An 18361-nucleotide genomic window follows, 5' to 3' on the forward strand; every position below is an offset into this window, starting at 1 on the left:
AAAAGAAAAAAGAAAAGAAACCGTTCTACTGGCTCTTTATAGGTGACCATCCAGATCTGCTCCCCCACTACCCTCCCTGTCCCATGCTTAGGAAGCCAGGCTTCATCAAATGCTCCCTTGGTCCCAGGTTTTCTTTGGGGTTCAGCCAATGATGAGTCCCAGAGAAGATCACAGAGTGTGTGAAGAAAGAGATTGTATGTTTAACGCCCTGGCACTTCTCTGTGGGGTTCCTGAACCAAGGTTACAGCTCCTAGTGAGACCCTCTCCGTCCAGCCCCTCTGTCTCTGGTTCTGGTGACTGCTGCCTCCTCTTTCCCTTAAGGCTTAGAGGCACTAACAGGTGCCCACCCACCTTCCCTGGCCATTGCTCTATTCCTTGGACACTCTGCTCTTACTTTTCTAAATATTCCTTTTATTGAATTATCCTCAAACTATCCAATTTGAAGATATGGTATTTCTTGGCCTGACTCTGACCAATCAATATACTTTTTCTCCCCAATCACAAGCAGATACACTTCAGTTTTAAATTTTTAGAAAAATTAACTGTATTTATTTCTGATAATTAAAGTACCCATTGGAGAAAAGTTAGAAAATGAAAAACTACCATTTTCCAGGCACCTGTTCTGTTCCAGGAAGGCATGATGCCTGGCACATTCCGCATTTCCTCACCTCACCCTCTGAGGTATGTTTCACCCTCTTATTGTACAGATGAGGAACTTGAGGCTCGCAGGGGTGATGCTACTTGCCCCAGTCACACAGCAAGGTAGCGGTGGGCCAAAGACTGGAAACTGGGTCTGTAAGATGCCAGAGTGCTTTCCGTGGCCCTGCCCCCTTCCTGAAATGCACTTGCTTATCTGAGCATCATTCAAACTGTCCTGAATAGCTCTCCGGCCCCAAAACCAATAAATGAAAATCTATTTCCTGCAGCCATCTGGGCCTTCAAAGTAGCCCTGGTGATGAGCCCCGTCTCAGCCTTTGGCACGACCAGACCCAGGATGCTGGTGACAGCTGGCTCTGGCTCACCTCTGTGCCCCCATTGCAGGCTAGAGTTAAAACATGACCTTCCTTGTCATTTCTCCCCCCAGAATCCATGCCCTAGATCCATGCCCACATCAGTATCTCAAAAGATCCCAGTGCAGAAGAGGAGACCTTATCCATCAGGATTTCAACCAACAGAACCCAACTCAGCTACCTTAGCTAAACGGAATTTACCACCCAGTAGGAAGACCAAAGGCTTGAAACCAAAAGGGGGGTTTTGGAGGCCTCAGGCAGCAGAGACTTTCCAAATAACTAGTCCTAGCACTGTCACTGCTACGGGCATGAATATCCCCCCAACGATCCTGGCATCTCTCCACCTGAGAGTCTAAGTCCCACGAGAGGGTGGGTTCCATGAGCCACACTTGGGCCACAGGCTGACCCCTTACCCTGGGATGGAGCAGTGTGGCTGCCATCAGTCAAAGCCATGCAGGATGAGGATAAGGCAACTCCCCAGCAGGAAAGAGGGCTCTTCCGATTCCTGGAAGTCCAAGGATGGACACGGGAGGCCAAAGCACCATGGCATCCACTCCAGACTCACAGGTGAGTTCCCAATAGGCAATGACAAGGACCACTTGGACACTTAGGAGGAAGAATGGGCACCTCCTTGGGCCAAACCAAAGGTCCTCGTTGGCTGGGCCCCTCCACCTTCACCCACTGTCACCCTGAATCATGCCCCCATGTTAGCAGCAGGTTCATACCTGCTCCCCCACTTGCAATATCCAGGGTTCAGACTCCACATTTTCAGAGGACAAACTCTAATTAGCCCAGAACTTTGGGATAGAGCCCATTTGTGGCTGACAGAAAGATAAATATACCTAAATGGCCAAGATGATTTGCAGTTGGTTTTCATTTTTCTCCTGTAATCAGGAAAGCGATGACACAGGTGGGGGCTCATTATCTCTGGTAGGCCTGATGGATGATGAGCTGTCTGATTCACAAGCGACTCCTGGCTCTGGACGGTGGCATGCAGTCTGTCACCTGCCCCACCCCAATACACCCAACTCACTTCCATCCTCATCAGAATTAGCATATATCTTCACAGGATGGTCCAAAGATAAGCTTCAGGATATTTCAAAAGTCAGAATCTCATTCTTTCTCTATTATGGGCTTTAAGACAGAAGACTCTGGGCTGAAGGGCAGCTTGAGGTATTTATTCCTTCAAAAGACTTTGTGTTAAAAAGAAAACTCCCTTTAGTGCAGAGATGTACCAAAACATCAAAGAGAATTTTGCAAAAGGAAAAACAAATTCTCCATATTCATCACCATCCTGACACTATCTCTTTCTCTCTGGGTCAGTTCCCTTCCAGTGGATGGAGCAGGAAAGTTTTGGACTAATACAAACCTGAATTCAAATCCAAGTTCCTTTATTTCCTGGCCGTGTGACTTTGAACAGGTCGCTTCATCTCGCAGAGCTTGGGTTTCCTCAAACAGGCAGAATAATTTTGACCTCATAGAACTGTGTGCATTAAATGAGAAAAAAATGTGTGCAGGGCACCCGGGAGTTAGTTCTGACACACAGCCCCTTTCTGCTATCCCTCTTCAGTATTCCTTGCCTCTCAAGCACCCACTGTGTGCGAAGGTCTCTGGGAGATGAATACACAATCTGTTCTCCAGGAGATTCCTTCTGTTATATGAACACATGTTATTTAGTGGACTAGCTAGCAAAGCACAGAGAATGGGAGAGGAAGTGGGTCAGTGTTGAAGAAGGCAGTGGGGGTGGCCTCTTCACAGGTAAGACATTGGATCCAGAGCCATGTGCCCTCACCAGATGGGTCCACCAGTGACCACTAGACCCTAGAGTGATCACTAGACGCTGCCCCAAGCTAAGCCACAGATACTGTGCCACACATGTACACACAGACCTGTATACCTGGGCGCAAACACACACATGCACACACACAGACATGGACGGTTCATATACATGCTCAAAGTGAACACATGATACAGAGACTTGCATAAACACATATATGCCTGTGCTCCATGTCACCTAAAGTCATCAGACAGCACTCCCCAGAGCCACCACCCCACACACATCCAGCACCACGCCAGCCCAGTAGATTGCCAGCGTCTTGGAAAGCCCCGGACCTCCCTGAGCACAACTCTATTCGGCATGCTCCTGCTGGGCAGAAAATTGCTCTCTGGAAACAATCTGGACCACACAGACCTGCAAATGGCTTCACGGCATGAACGTCAGACTTCACGGGGGCCCAGGGTCTGGGCTGGGGGAGGAGGTTCATGGCTTCAGCCTATCAGCCTGGACTGTGAGAGGAGAATCCTGGCCTGGCCCTGAGCCCACAGGGACGACTCTGCCTGGCCTCTCACCATGAGAGGGAAACCTCAACAGTCATGGGCCATTAACTACCTCTGGTGGTGCTGCCCTGGCGAGGGAGGCAAGGGACTGAGATGTCTCTGCCCAGGAAAAGAAGAGAAAGTGGGTCGTCGAACAGCTTGTCCACTTCTGCCTGTCCTGGCTACCCCAGTCCTCCTGCCCATCCACCTCCAGGAAGTTTCCCTGATTGCTCTGGCCTTTGGGTCTCTCCAAGACTGCTCCCGACTTTGTTCCTCCTTCAGGTAAATATTTTAACTCCCCTGTGTCCAGGGAGGATGGAGAAAGGCTGCGCTTGTGCCCTCTTAGTTCGAAGGACAGGGTGAGGCGGCTATGCTCACTTGCTCAGACTGAACACATTCATTCACCCATCCAGTCATTCAGTCAACAGCTCTTTACCAAGTGCTAGCTCTGTGCCAGGAACTGGATAAACAGCGGGGAGCAAGAAGCTGTCTTCATGAAGCTAAGATTCTCTTTGGGAGGCAGACAATAAACAAGGGCCTAAATACCCTATTGCACCAAATGATAAAGGCTGGGAAGGAAGAGAGAGTGAGACAGGCACCTATTTCAGCCACGGTGGTCACCGAAGGCCTCCTGGCGTGCCCTTCATCCAAAGTAACTCCAAGTCTTGGAGTTCCTGTTGTGGCTCAGTGGTTAACAAATCCAACTAGGAACCATGAGGTTGCAGGTTCAATCCCTGGCCTCGCTCAGTGGGTTAAGGATCCGGCGTTGCCCTGAGCTGTGGTGTAGGTTGCAGACACGGCTTGGATCCCATGTTGCTGTGGCTCTGGCGTAGGCCGGTGGCTACAGCTCCGATTCAACCCCTAGCCTGGGAACCTCCATATGCCGCAGGAGCAGCCCAAAGAAATAGTAAAAAGATTTAAAAAAAAAAAATAGATAAAGTAACTCCAAGTCTTGTCCAAGAAGCCATCCCTCACCCCACAGACTGGATCTACGGCCCCGCCCCAGGGGTTTTGAGCACATGGTACTCTGTAATGCAAACATTTTCTTAACAGTGTTCCTTTCTGGATCCTCTCAGTGACTCTAAAATTCAAAATGAGATTTCTCAGGGAACGTTTATTAAATACACAAATAAGTGGATGCATAGATGGTAAGTTTCCTGGTGGCTCAGTGGATTAAAGATCCAGTGTTGTCTCCACTGTGGCTCTGGTGGCACAGATGTTGTTTTGTTTTGTTTGCTTTTAAGGGCCGCACTTGAGGCATATGGAGGTTCCCAGACTAGGAGTACAATCGGAGCTACGACTGCAGGCCTACACCATAGCCACAGCAACGCTGTTTTCAAGCAGTGTCTGCGACATACACCACAGCTCACGGCAACGCCAGATCCTTAACTCACTGAGTGAGGCCAGGGATCAAACTGGCAACCTCAGGATTCCTAGTTGGATTCGCTTCCACTGTGCCACAATGGGAATTCCGTGGTGCAGGTTTAATCTCTGGCCCAAGAACTTCTGCATGCCATGGGCACGGACAAAAAAAAAAAAAAGATAAATGAATGGGCATTTGCAGCAGGCTCTAAAGAATAAGTGGCCCGGGGAGTTTCTGTTGTGGCTAAGCAGGTTAATAATCTGACTAGTGTCCATGAGGATGGAGGGGTGGAATTCATCCCTGTCTTTGCTCGATGGGTTAAGGATCTGGCATTGTTGCAAGGTGCAGTGTAGGTCGCAGATTCAGCTCGAATCTGATATTGCTGTGGCTGTGGCATGTAGGCTGGGGGCAGCAGCTTCCATTCGACCTCCAGCCTGGGAACTCCAACTTCCATATGCAACGGGTGCAGCTGTAAAACAAACAAACAAAAAAGAACTGAAAATTTTCCAGTGCATTCAATTCATCGTCAACAAAGTCATTGATCAATTGGATTGAAAATCTCCAGTGGAATAGGCAAGGGAGACTCAGATTAGGGAGATTTCTACAGTGAGTTTCTACAGAGAAAAGGCACACAGTAAATGGCTCTTCTTCCTGGAATCCTTGAGATAATTTTTATGATCTTGGGGAAGAGAGGATCTTTATTATTTTGATGGCAAAAGCGGAACACAAAGGAAAGAACTGAATATGTAAAATGTACCATTTTCTGTAATTAAAAAGCCACCATGTACAATACTGTAAACTAAGTATACTTCAACTTAAAAAAATGGTTAAATGGTTGAAAAATCAAAATAAACAAACTAAAAACCACTGTGTAGCAGAAACAGAAGCCTACACATGTGATACAATTGTGTAGAACCATCAGTGCCCATGTACTGACAGGAATACAATTAAAATCAGAAACCTGAATAAGGTCAGTGGATTGTATCAGTGGCTAGGAAAAGGAACTAATTTTTAAGACATAACCATTAGGGCAAGCTGTGTGAAGGGTACCTACGATCTCTTTATATTCTTTCTTACAACTGAATGTGAATGTACAATTATCCCAAAATTAAAAGTTTACTAAAAAAAACAAAAACAAACAAACAAAAACACCATGAAAGGAGTTCCCCTTGTGTCTTAGATGGTTAAGGTTCTGACTAGTATCTATGAGTTCAATCCCTGGGCTCCCCTTGTGTCTTAGCTGGTTAAGGATCTGACTAGTATCTATGAGTTCAATCCCTGAGTTCCCCTTGTGTCTTAGCTGGTTAAGGATCTGACTAGTATCTATGGGTTCAATCCCTGGGCTCACTCAGTGGGTTAAGGAACTGGCATTGCCGCAAGCTATGGATGGGATCTGGCATTGCTGTGGCTGTGGCATAGGCCAGCAACTGCAGCACCAATTCGACCCTTAACCTGGTAACTTCCATATGCTGCAGGTGCAGCCTTTAAAAAAAAAAAAAAAAAAAAAAAAGAAAAGAAAAAGAAAGAAAGAAAGAGGAGTTCCCGTCGTGGCGCAGTGGTTAACAAATCCGACTAGGAACCATGAGGTTGCGGGTTCGGTCCCCGCCCTTGCTCAGTGGGTTAACGATCCGGCGTTGCTGTGAGCTGTGGTGTAAGTTGCAGACGCGGCTCGGATCCCACATTGCTGTGGCTCTGGCGTAGGCCGGTGGCTACAGCTCCGATTCGACCCCTATCCTGGGAACCTCCATATGCCGCGGGAGCGGCCCAAGAAATAGCAACAATAGCAACAACCACAACAACAAAAAAAGACAAAAAAGACAAAAAAAAAGAAAGAAAGAAAAAATATTAAAAGGTAGGCTGGGTGAAGCTGCTTCAGGCCATCTGCAGCTTAGGGTTGACAAAGACCCTACGATGTCTATGGGATATCTCTGAACAGGGAGCAGAGGGATTTTGAGAGAGGAGGGCAGAAGAACTCAGAGAAGGCAGGGTCTGGAAATCAGGACCCACCTAGGGTCTCAACAGCCCTTCTGCAGGGAGGGGGTGTTATGTGTGTGTGCACGTGTGTTGGGGTGGGGTGGGGTAGTGGCCACTGGGATTTAGAAATAGTGTGCAAACTCATCATGAAATGATCTCATTATTCATTTCCAAAAGCATAGCTCTATTAATCTGATAAGCAACTCCGGTCTTGAAATCAAGAACATTTTTATTATCAGTGGGGGAAAAAAGCAAGTTAGAAAAAAAATCTATGCAATATAATGACAGGACTCTTAGCTCCATGAGAGAGAGGAGGATCCTGATTTATTGTCCTGCTGGGTCTCTGTTTTAAAATGTCAGCTTTACCATTATTAGGTGTGGTGAGGCAACAGATCAGGAGGTGACTGCCACTGAAAAGGTTGTTTATTACTCACAGTCCCTAAAAGGAGGGCAGACCATACAGGGCTGCAGGGGGAAGCACCAGGGTCCTACTGCAGGCAGAAGGTGCAGGGAGTGGGTGGGGAAAAGTGGGCAAGAGCTTTTATTGTGGTTTCTCGGGAAGGAACAAGGCAAGGCTAGGTAAACAGGTTTAGGTTTGAATAATTCCAGTGGGCTCTGAAGCATCAGGGCTGTCCCTAGCTGTCTGGTACCCGACCCTGGGTGGTTAGGACTCTGGATTGGTAAGTTTTGTATATGAAAGTTGATCTTGGAGTTCTGTTGTGGCCCAGCAGGTTAGGAATCCAACCAGTATCCATGAGGATATGGTTTCAATCCCTGGCCTCACTCAGTGGGTTAAAGATCCAGCATTGCCACGAGTTGTGGTGTAGGTCACAGACACAGCTCAGATCTGGCATTGCTGTGACTATGGCGTAGGCTGGCAGCTACAGCTCCGATTCAACCCCTAGCCTGGGAACCTCCATATGTCCTAAAAAGAAAGAAAGGTGTGTGTGTGGGAAATCTCTGAGGAGTCCTTTACTATCTCTAGGAATTGGCTACCCTGGGAGGGGCAGGGCCTTCAGAGTCAGCAAGACCCCAGAGGTCAAAGCATCAGAAACACATCAAGATAGGATCCAAGGTCTTGATCAGGACCTAGTACCTACTAAGGGCTCAGTGGATATTTGCTGAGAGAATGAAGGAAGGGAGGGAGAGAGCTGGATTACTGAGGACACCTCAGATGCTGGTACCATCTTCTCTGGTCCTTGGGCTATGTGGGAACTCTGCTCCCCACTTCCCAGCCATCCAGGAACTCTTCTAATAAGCAACTTAGATCCCTGATTGTAGACCTATATTCGATGGGGTCACCAGGGGGCGATGTTCCAGCCACTTCACCCTCTCAGAGGCAGCTTTTATCCATCCATACATCGCTCCTTTCCAGACTCAGACATGAAGGAGATTTTGTTGTTTTGGGATGTGAGTGTGTGTGTGTGTGTGTGTGTGTGTGTGTGTGTTCTGCTTTGGTTTGTGGATACATAATCCTGTACAGAGAAAAAATTCAAACAGCACTGAGGACTGAAAATGAAAAAGCAAGCCCCCCCCCCACTGCCCTCCCCTTCCCTGGCTCCCCAGTGCCCTGGCATCCTGGCATTATACTTCTGCATCCCTCGGAGGGGGGTGGGGAAGTCTTCGCATAAGAGCACTGAAATTCATCTCCTGCACCATCACACAGATGTACAGATTGCTCTCTGCTGTTTTCACTTAACAAAATATCCTGGAGTTTATTCCACATCTGTACGGGTGGCACTGCCTCATCTTTTAAAAGCAGAGTAGTACCCCATAATTGTGGATGGTCCCTAGTTAATTTAAGCAGACCCCTCCTGATTGACAGACAACCAGACTGTTTCCAATTCAGCTTCTATAAACCATGCTGCAATGAACACCATGTGTAAATGTTATCACATACAGATGTGAGTATCTGTAGGATGAATTCTGAGAAACAAAATTGTCTTGTGCAAGGTACATATGTGTCAGAATTTCAGGTTGCAAAGAAGAGATTGATTTACATTTCCATTGTTGTATCTGAAAGATAACAGGTCTGTGTGTCTGTCTAATTTAATGCTTAGCTAGGATGGTAATTCTTCAAATCCTGCAGCCTGGCTGGAAGATCAAGGCTGACGTTTCAGGTTTGTGCTTTCCCCAGCTAAACATCTGACCCTGGGGGCACAAAGTGTTTCCTGGATATTGGGAAGACAACCAGACCATCTCTCTAGGCTTCAGTTTCCTCACCTATAAATGAAGAGTGGGAGTTCCTGTCATGGCTCAGTGGTTAACAATCCTGACTAGTATCCATGAGGATGCAGGTGCAATCCTCGACCTCCCTCAGTGGGTTAAGGATCTGGCATTGCCTTGAGCTGTGGTGTAGGTCACAGACACGGCTCGGATATGGTGTTGCTGTGGCTCTGGTGTAGGCTGACGGCTACGGCTCTGAGTTGATCCCTAGCCTGGGAACCTCCATATACCTCCAGTACAGCCCTTTAAAAAAAGGACAAAAATAAATAAATAAATAAATAAATAAATAAATAAATAAATAAATAAAAATGAATAGTGGACTGTAGCTAGTGATCTGAAAGTTCTGTTCCACCTCCAACCTTAAAAGACTTTCTGCCTACCCAGGCTTCTGTGTCCCTCTCTGTAAAGTGGGACTAACAGTCCTTATCTCAGAGTTTCCATCGTGGCTCAGTGGAAACGAATCTAACTAGCATCCATGATGATACAGGTTTGATCCCTGGCCTTGCTCAGTGGATTAAGGATCTGGCGTTGCCCTTAGCTGTGGTGTAGGTTGCAGATGCGGCTTGGATTCTGCATTGCTGTGGCTGTGGTGTAGGCTGGCAGCTGTAGCTTTGATTTGACCCCTAGCCTGGAAACCTCCATATGCCATGGGTGTGGCCCTAAAAAGAAAAGAAAAATAGTCCTTATTTCACTTATCTCATGATGTAAGGCTGAGGAGACGGTGATGTTACGATGCTATGAGATAGTGGATGTGCTGGGAAGATGGGGTGCTCTGCCAAGGAAAGGACCAAGAATTCAACACTTTGGATTCTTTTGCCTAACCACCAGCAAGGCCTGGGGGATTCAATGGGCACTCAAAGTTTTAGACTGAAGAAATACTGTGTGCAGAGTCAAAATAAGGTTGAGACTGTCCAGAGGTAGGAGATGCCTTCACTGATGTTGTTCCCTCTGTTGAAAATGTGGTTCCCTCTAAGTGTGCCTGGCTAAATTCTGTGTCTTCAGGAGGGGCCAAGGAGCCTGGCACATGGTGGGTGCTGGTGTGATGTTTCAGTATGGAGGCTCTGCCCAGAACTAAATGGGGCAATGTTCTCTGTCAAGGCACCATGTGACTTTGGAGACTAATCGGCAGACAAGCTCCTTGCCATCTATGCTTTCCTCCCCCTTGTATCCCCCACCTCCTTTGCCTGGGTGAGGTAGATCCAAAAAAACTGATCCAGGAGTCACAAGCTCCACTGTCCCTCCTCTGTGACTAGGGCAACACACTGGAACAGTAGAAGGTGGTGGAGAGTGTAGTGACCAGGGGCAGCCAGGCTCAGCTTTAGCAGGTTCTTGTCCAGAGGAAATGCCGGACCACCTTTTTCCTACAGGTTTTCAAGAGAAGCCATAAATCCAGATTGTCCCTAAGTTCTCCTGATTTTAAAATGTTGGTTATTTCCACTTTTTTTCCCCAAAACACTATGGGAATCAAACAAAACCGTCTGTGAACCAGTGGTAGCCCACAGGCCATCAGTTTTGGACTTGTGAAGACGCATCTCTCCCACTGTATGAAAAGAAAATAGGCCCCAGAGAGGTGTAGATGTTTGCCAGAGGTGACACAGTCAAGATCAGAGCCCAGGTCCACTTGGATTTGAACGCCTTCTTCCTCTCTGTCTCTCCCTCCCCCCTCCTCCCCCCACCATCTTCTTGTCTCAGTCTGTCTGGATCTCTCTGTCTGTCTTGTTGATGTGTGTCTGTCTGCTCTGTATCCCTGTTTCTCTGCGTGCATCTCTGTCTCTGTCTCTCTCTCCGATTCTCTCCTATATCTTTTTAATTGTGTGATTCCCTCAGTATTTCTCTCTTTGTCCCCTACACGAGTGTCCTCTTAGACAACAGACCTTCCAAGCTGGGTTCAGAAACGACCCCGCCCCAGCATCCCATCCGGACCGCGTGCGCCTCCGCAATCCTCCTCCCACCCCCGCCGCCCCGGCCTCAGGTTTCCGGAGGAGCTGGCAGGCGGGCGGGGTAGCCACGGGGCCCGCTGCCGTCAGCGCCCCTTCCAGGCGGCCGCGACCCCTCCCGGCTGACCTCACCCGCGCCGCCGCCTCACGCAGATATAAGCTGCGGCCCCGCGGAGAAGCGGGCAGCCGGCGCTTGGGGTCCTGAGAGCTCTCCTCGACTCCTGACCCACCGACTCCAGACCCCGAAACTCCGGATCGGAGCCAGGATCCCGGACCAGTCCCGCGGAATTCCCGCCGAGCAGGTAACCATCTCGTTCTTTCTCCTCAGCAGGCTATGTCCTGAGCCCGGGGAAAGGGGGCCCTCTGCCCATCCTCTGGTGCGCCCCGCGGATAGCTCCCAGGAGGGGAACTGCGCTCCTACCCCCCGGTCCTCCACGGCGCGGACCGGGACCCGATCGAGGCACGCTGGTGGCGTTCCCTCCCGGGCACGCAGATCCTGTCACCTGGAGCTCTCGCGCCACGCATCTGAGGAAGGTTCGCATCCCACCCTTGCCGGGGAGTCAGCTGGAGGTGCGTGCCGGCACGCAGGGGTAGTGCTAGGCAGTCAGGGCGTCGGCGGGAGAGCCTGTTAGAATTCGAATCCGGACTTTAAAAACATTTTTCATGGTGGAAAATTCTTAAAATCTCGGTTCCAGCGCTAGAAATGGGATTTTAGAGGTGGAGTTAATGTTGAAATTAGGATCTTGGCAGTAGAATTAGATTCCTAGCCTAGCCATGGAACCTTAGCATTAGAAATATAAAGTTTGTATTACAATCGGAACGTTGAAGAAGGAGTGCTGTACTGAGAACGTTGCGCTGGGGACCTTGGGGAGCATTTTAGCGGGCGACGCAGAAATTAGCAACCCGGCCGTCGGGCCTGCGCTGCAGTCTGGGTGGTTACACTCCTGGCGAGAGTCAGCCAGCGCTGGCTTCCCATCTCTGGGTACCACGGAGCAGTGGCGGTGGCGACGGAGCTCCCACGACCTCCTGGCTCACGCAGGCAGAGCTAGGCGTGAGCAGGCTCTCCAAGCACCCCTCCTTGCCAGATCCTCCCGCGGTCCCCACCTCGCCCCGCCTTAAGGTGGCAGGTGGTCGGTCCTGCTCCCAGGAAGGTATTTGAACGGTTGGTTCCCGCGACCTCAGGGGTCGGCTGGGACAGGAAAGGGGAGCTAGGGGCACTTAGGTTCTCTCTCTGTCCTCCTGAATCCAGACACCACGATGCCCGGCCCTTGGTTTCTGCTTGCCGTGGCTTTGACCCTAACCCTGACCAGTGTCCCTGGCAGCCATGCCCAGCTGGAGGTGGCCCAGCAGGAGAGGGCTATGGCCGCAGAGCACCCAGGCCTGGACGACCTCTTGCGCCAGGCAGAGCACCTCCTCCTCAGGGAAGACCTCCAGCGGCTGAGAGAGGACCAGGGCGATAGTGAATCAGGTGAGCAGCTGGATTGCTCTGGGCTCGGGGAGGAGAGGAGGGCACCCGGGAGGGTAAGGGGAAACCTGGCCCCAGAGGGGAGGGAGTGACTTTGTCATCCAGCCCCTAGTCTTTCAGAAGCTCAGAAACTCTCACTGGCCACACCCTACGCAGGTCTTAAGTTGACCCTTTCCTGGGATCAGATTCCACTTCCACCTCTGTTCTGGGAATATTTCAGAGAGCAGACCTTCAGTGGGAAAGATTCTGTGTCAGACAGAGTCTGTGTTACTACTTACTGGGCACATGTGTGCCAGGCACTGTTCCAGGCACTTCAAACACCTTGTCACATGATTTGATCTTCCTAACCATCTCTTAGACAGTTGCTGGTATGACTCTCCCGCACCCCTTTTCACACAGAAGAAAACTGAGGCTCTGACAGGTTCAGTGAGCTGCTTATGATCATATCGCTAGAAGTGGCAGAGCTGGGATTGGAACCAGTGGCCATGCCCTTGACCATCTGTGTGAGTGTGTCTGTCTATGAAGCCTGAGAGGCAGGTCCAAGGCCAGGAATCTGGGTAAATGCTTTGGAAATCTGCCTTGCCTGAGAGGAAGGCTGGAGTGAGCACCCAGGGGTAGATCAGGGGGTCCCTCACTGACTATTTCCTTCCCCAGAGTCCCAGACTTTTCAACCCAATTGGCTCTCCAAGCGTCAGCATCCAGGCAAAAGGGAGGAAGAGGCAGAAGGGAGGGTCGAAGAGGAAGAGGAAGAAGGAGGGGCTGTGGAACCCCACAAACGGCAGCACCCCGGCCGGCGGGAGGATGCAGCCCCATGGCCAGTGGAAGTAGCCCAGCAGAAGCGGCAGCACCCTGGCCGGCGCTCCCCCTGGCTCAGATACACTTTCACCAAGAGGCAGCACCCAGGCAGACGGCTGGTGGACCCCAAGGCCCAGAGGAGCTTGGAAGAGGAGGAGGAAGAGGTGGAGGAGGATGGAGAGCTGATGCCTGAGAAACGCCAACATCCCGGAAAGAGGGCCCTGAGGAGCCCCTGCGGGCCCTGGGGATCCTGTGGTCAAGCCAGCCTTCTGCTGGGCCTCCTGGATGACCTGAGCAGGGGCCGGGGGGCTGAAGAGAAGCGGCAGCACCCTGGGCGGCGTGCAGCCTGGGCCAGGGAGCCCCTGCAGGAGTGAGGCCTGTTTGCTGTGAAGTCACTTTGGGATCTAAGAATGTCATGAACCCTGAATGCCCTACCCCTTTGTGACACCCCTCCCCTTTTCCTCCTCCTTAGATGCCTGGCCATATTCCTGCACTCCATGTATACACATGCATCAAACCCCTGGCCTCACCTGCCTATTTCCAGGACATGGGAAAGCCAGCCTATGAGTTAAAACCCTGTACAGCTGCACTTTGCACTGCTGGCAAGGGAGCGGATCCCAGAGTCCCTCTCCTCCCACCCTTGCAGGCCTCCTTAGCCTTGTTTGTGCATCCTTCTAAGGGATCCCAAGAGTGTGTGTGTTGGGGGGGTGCCTCTGGTGTGAGCAGCCATGGGGGTAGGGTGGGATTGAAACTATGATGTCCAAATCCAGCTTCCATCCCATGCCCATGGGATGTAAACTTCACCCCCCCAAACCCAGGATTGCTTGCTTCTCTTGGGCATCCTTCTGTGGGTGGGAAGAGCCCTGCCCCATGTGGGGCTGCATTCTGCTCAGGGGAGCACAGTTGTGGTACTGCGCTGTGTGGAGGCTGTGGGAATAAACACGAGCAGAACATGTAAACGTCACCCGGAAGTCATGGCTTATATCTAACCCTCTCAGCACCTTCCCCTTGTTAATAACAGTCATCCTTGTGATAATAAAACCTGCATCCAGATCATCTCGGTGGTTGCAGTTGTGTCTCAGCTGGTGTGGGATTTCTTTTTTCCGCATTGAGAGGGCACAGGCCTGGAGCTCCCAGCTCTGCTGAGAAGGGAGCCAGGGACCTTGGGGATCAGAAGTCCTCTTCACTGTCCCCATCTGAGAACAAACTTGGCAGGTGGACAGAGGCTCTGGAGCCCATTTGGCACCTGGGGAAACAGGTCTGGGGAAGAAGAAGGGTTTTCCAGAAGATGCACACCTATGTGAGGCGGAGCCACATGTCTGAGGGGCAGCTCACAACCTGACCTTGAATTTGTCTGATGGTGAGAGGGCTGGATTTGTAATCACCATCGTTCTGTGGCAGACTTGTGGATAACAGTCTGTGTTATCCAGCAAGAACAATGAGGACAAAGGCCAGCCTGTGGTTGGGAACTCAAACCTGGGGCCTTCTGGGGCTGGGCAGGGAGGCAGGCAAGGTGCAGAGTAAGAGGGAGTGGTGAAGACTTGGGCAGAAATGAAGAGGCCATCTGAAGATGCTTAAATCCAAAAACTTTAATATCATGTGAACCAAATAATAATAGTAATAACATGCACAACATATTATGTATTGATATGTATTATGATACGTATATTAATTCTTTTAATCCTCGCAATAATCCTGTGTTAGTATGATTATGCCAAATTTCTAATGAGGTTACCAAGGTACAGAAAGTTTAAGTAACCATCTGAGGCTGAATCTAGCCCATTCATTGCCAAGTTTGCTACCCCTGTTTGAACTAAACTCTGAAATTTCCTCAGGCCTTAGACTATGAATTAGACACCCTCTTTTTGGTGAGTGGATGGGCTATTTGGCTTTTCTGAAAAAGGCTTAAGGTCACCTTCTTGGGGAAGGAAAGCAGGGGCTGGAAGAGAGCCTGAGACCCAGCTCCTCTCCTAAGGGAGCCCCAGTTCAGGGGGTGGAAGGAGACTTGGGGTTTTATAAAACCCATTCACACCCAATATCTCACTCGTATTCCCAGCAGTCTGCTGAAAAATTGAGCATTTGATGGATTTTTCTATTTCCCTCACTTTCAGATGAGGCAACCAGTGCAGAGGTTAGGTGCCCCAAGGTGCCTAAAGGTAGAACCGGGCCAGCAAAGCCCTAGAAGAAAACCATCTGCTCACACAACCCTTCTGAAGACAGATGCCCTAATAGAGGTGAAAGGCCCATTTAAAGAGCACTTCCTGGGTGCTCAGCACTTGCAGACCCTTTCTCATTCAATCCTATGGCTCCCCCAGTAGCTTGGCTGCCTGTGTCCTTTTGAAGCTGACTTGCAGGTGAGTGTGGACAGGTGAAGTACTTGCCCAAGAATACACCTTACCTCTGCTCCTTCTAAATTTGCTTGGTATGAGGGTTGTTGTTACCTCCTTAGATATGGGCCCATTTGAAGGGTTTGAAGCCCACTCCCCCAGCATAAATTGCCTTCTGCCTCTGAGAGTGATCAGACCAGTACAGCATGATGGAAAGGGTCTGGGTGCTGGCTTCAGTCCTGGACAAATGATTAAAGCAACTTGAGCTTCAGTCTTATCTGTCATATGGGCACAGTAATTCCCACACATTTCTCAGAGTTGTTCTGAGGATTAAATGAGATGGAGCCATATGTGCACAGCTTTGAGTACAGTGCCTGGCATCAAGCAAACCCTTGATAAATGGCATCTTTAGCTCTAGTGCTCCAGGACCAGAAGGGGCTCAAAACTGAGCCTTGCACAAACACTTTTCATTCCTTTGTTCATTCTCCAATCGCACCCAAAAAAGGAGGGAAAGAGCAAAAACCCAGACACTGGGGCTTTACTGCAAGTCCTTGCCAGGCATGATGGTTTTATTCTTAAGAAAGTCTACCTGATGGCGTGGGAGGGTACCATTAAGATGGCACAGCATGGAGTTCCTCGTGTGGCTCAGCAGAAACGAATCTGACTAGCATCCATTAAGACCCAGGTTTGATCCCTGGCCTCACTCAGTGGGTTAAGGATTCGGCAGTGCCGTGAGCTGTGGTGCAGGTCGCAGGCATGATTTGGATCCCACATTGCTGTGGTCCTGGCATAGGCTGGCAGCTGTAGCTCTGATTTGATCCCTAGCCTGGGAATCTCCATATGCTGCGGGGGCAGCCCTAAGAAGAAAAAACAAACAAACAAACAAATAAATAAATAAAGATGGCAGAGCACATGATGGAGAGAGTCTACTGGGCCCTGGTATCAGTAAATGGAAGTTAGATCAGACTTCTCAGATGCAAGAAATAAACTTGTGTCATATTAAGCCACTGAGATTTCAGGGGTTCTTTGACATAGCAAAACTTAGCCAATTCAGTTCCTAACCTAGCATGCCATGGGTGAGGCCAAAAGAAAAAAGAACATTCTCAGGAGTTCCTGTTGTGGCACAGTGGAAACAAATCTGACTAGGAACCATGAGGTTGCGGGTTCAATCCCTGGCCTTGCTTAGTGGGTTAAGGATCTAGCATTGCTTTGAGCTGTGGTATAGGCTAGAGGCTACAGCTCGATTAGACCCCTAGCCTGGGAACCTCCACATGCCACGGATACGACCATAAAAAGACAAAAAGACACACACACACACACACACACACACACACACGCACAGAACATTTTCAGAGCCCCAGTAAGATCTTTGTGCCCATTTACAATTAATCTCTCTCCCCACTCAGCCCTAGGCAACACTAATGTACTCTCTCTATACAAATTTGCCTTTTCTGGATATTTTACACAAATAGAATCTATAATACGTGGTCTCTTTTTTCTGGCTTATGCTAATTGGCATAATGTTTTTGAAGTCCATCCACAGTATAGCATATTTATGGGTTGTTTTTTCGTGGGGGTGGGGTGGGGTGGAGTGGAGAGTTCCAGGGCCAGGGATTGAACCTGCACCACAGCTATAATCAGAGCCACGGCAGTGACAATACTAGATCCTTAACCTGCTGAGCCACAAGGGAACTCCAGATGTACCATGTTTGGTTAGTTTGTTCTTTTTTATTGCTGAATAGTATTGCAACTAATGGGTTTTTAACTTAGTTATGCCAGTGGCAGCCTCCGCATTTCCCAGTTTCCTGATTGGAAACACAAAACAGCTTTGATGACAGGGCGCTTCGGCACTATTATTCTGCAGGTCTGCTCCCCAAGCCCTTTAATAATTTCATAAGCATCTTATGCCAAGAGTGAGATTCAAGATAGTCAACAACTGGTAGTACAAGACAGCCACCAGCCAGTCAGGGCACATGTCCAATCAGAATGGATTCAGACACACCTTGGGGCCACAGCAGTGCAAGGAGCTGATTGCCAGCCCTGCTGTGCTAACTCTTCCCACCTAACATCCCCAGAGCGACATCTACTTGCTCTGCTGACTCCCACTGATCCACACAAGCTTCCCCCTCCTTGGCTGTCATCCCAAGCAACACTTTGTCACGATGCGGTACTGCAACTCGCTCCTTCCTTGCAGCTGTCACAGTTAGTAATCATATCTGTCTGAGGCTGGTTCCCCCAGCACCAGACACCAAGCCGAGGATTTGAGTGTAAGTGATGTACTCGGAGGGTGATCCCAGGAAGCACTGGCCTGGGAGCGGAGAAGGGAAAGAAGTGAACGCAGATTCATTAGTGAGCTGTTGGTCTGCAAGTGTTCCACTCAACAGGGTGAAGACAATTCCTGCTGATCGGTTTGATGGCTACTCCTGGGAGTGTTAACTCTCGGGTCCTTCCATCTTGTCCCAGCACTGACCTCTAGAGCCCTTTGGTGAAGGGTCTTATGATGCAGTCAGATGTTCTGCACAGGTGCTCACTGAATGGAGGGAGTGAGGTACCTGTCAGTCCTCTGGGGTGATTTTACCATAAATGCCTCCTCCATCACCAAACTCTGTGCTCCACGAAGCAAGAACCACTCCTGTACCCCCAGCACCCAGCACTGTGCTGGTGCAGAGTAGGTGCTTAGCAAGTGTTTGTTGAACGTATGAATGAAGGTGTAGCTGGGACTGGAGACTAGGTCCACCTGAGAGGGAGCCTGTGGAGGCAATCTGTGTTGTAGGGTGCCACACAGTCACTACAGAGCTGCAAGGCTGGCCTCAAGGATGGCCCCAGAGATGGGGGCTTTTGTTGTCACCCAATGTAACCTCTGCTCCATTATTCTGCCATTTAAAATGCCTCGGAAAATATCGATCAGCCCTCTGAGGGTGCTGGGTTTTGCCTCTGCAATGTGCCAC

At 49.7% G+C, this 18361-nt stretch overlaps 1 protein-coding gene across 1 annotated transcript; it reads left to right on the plus strand.

Moving 5' to 3' along the window:
* Positions 1 to 10924: 10924 nt before the first annotated feature.
* Positions 10925 to 14142, plus strand: TRH (thyrotropin releasing hormone). The gene is made up of 3 exons (XM_047754631.1): positions 10925 to 11128; positions 12076 to 12294; positions 12946 to 14142. Exons 2-3 carry the CDS (start codon positions 12084 to 12086, stop codon positions 13458 to 13460), a joined length of 726 nt encoding a protein of 241 aa, XP_047610587.1. The 5' UTR covers positions 10925 to 11128; positions 12076 to 12083; the 3' UTR covers positions 13461 to 14142.
* Positions 14143 to 18361: the final 4219 nt, after the last annotated feature.

The sequence above is a fragment of the Phacochoerus africanus genome, chromosome 1 (genome assembly GCF_016906955.1).
Source record: "Phacochoerus africanus isolate WHEZ1 chromosome 1, ROS_Pafr_v1, whole genome shotgun sequence".
Lineage (NCBI taxonomy): Eukaryota > Metazoa > Chordata > Mammalia > Artiodactyla > Suidae > Phacochoerus > Phacochoerus africanus.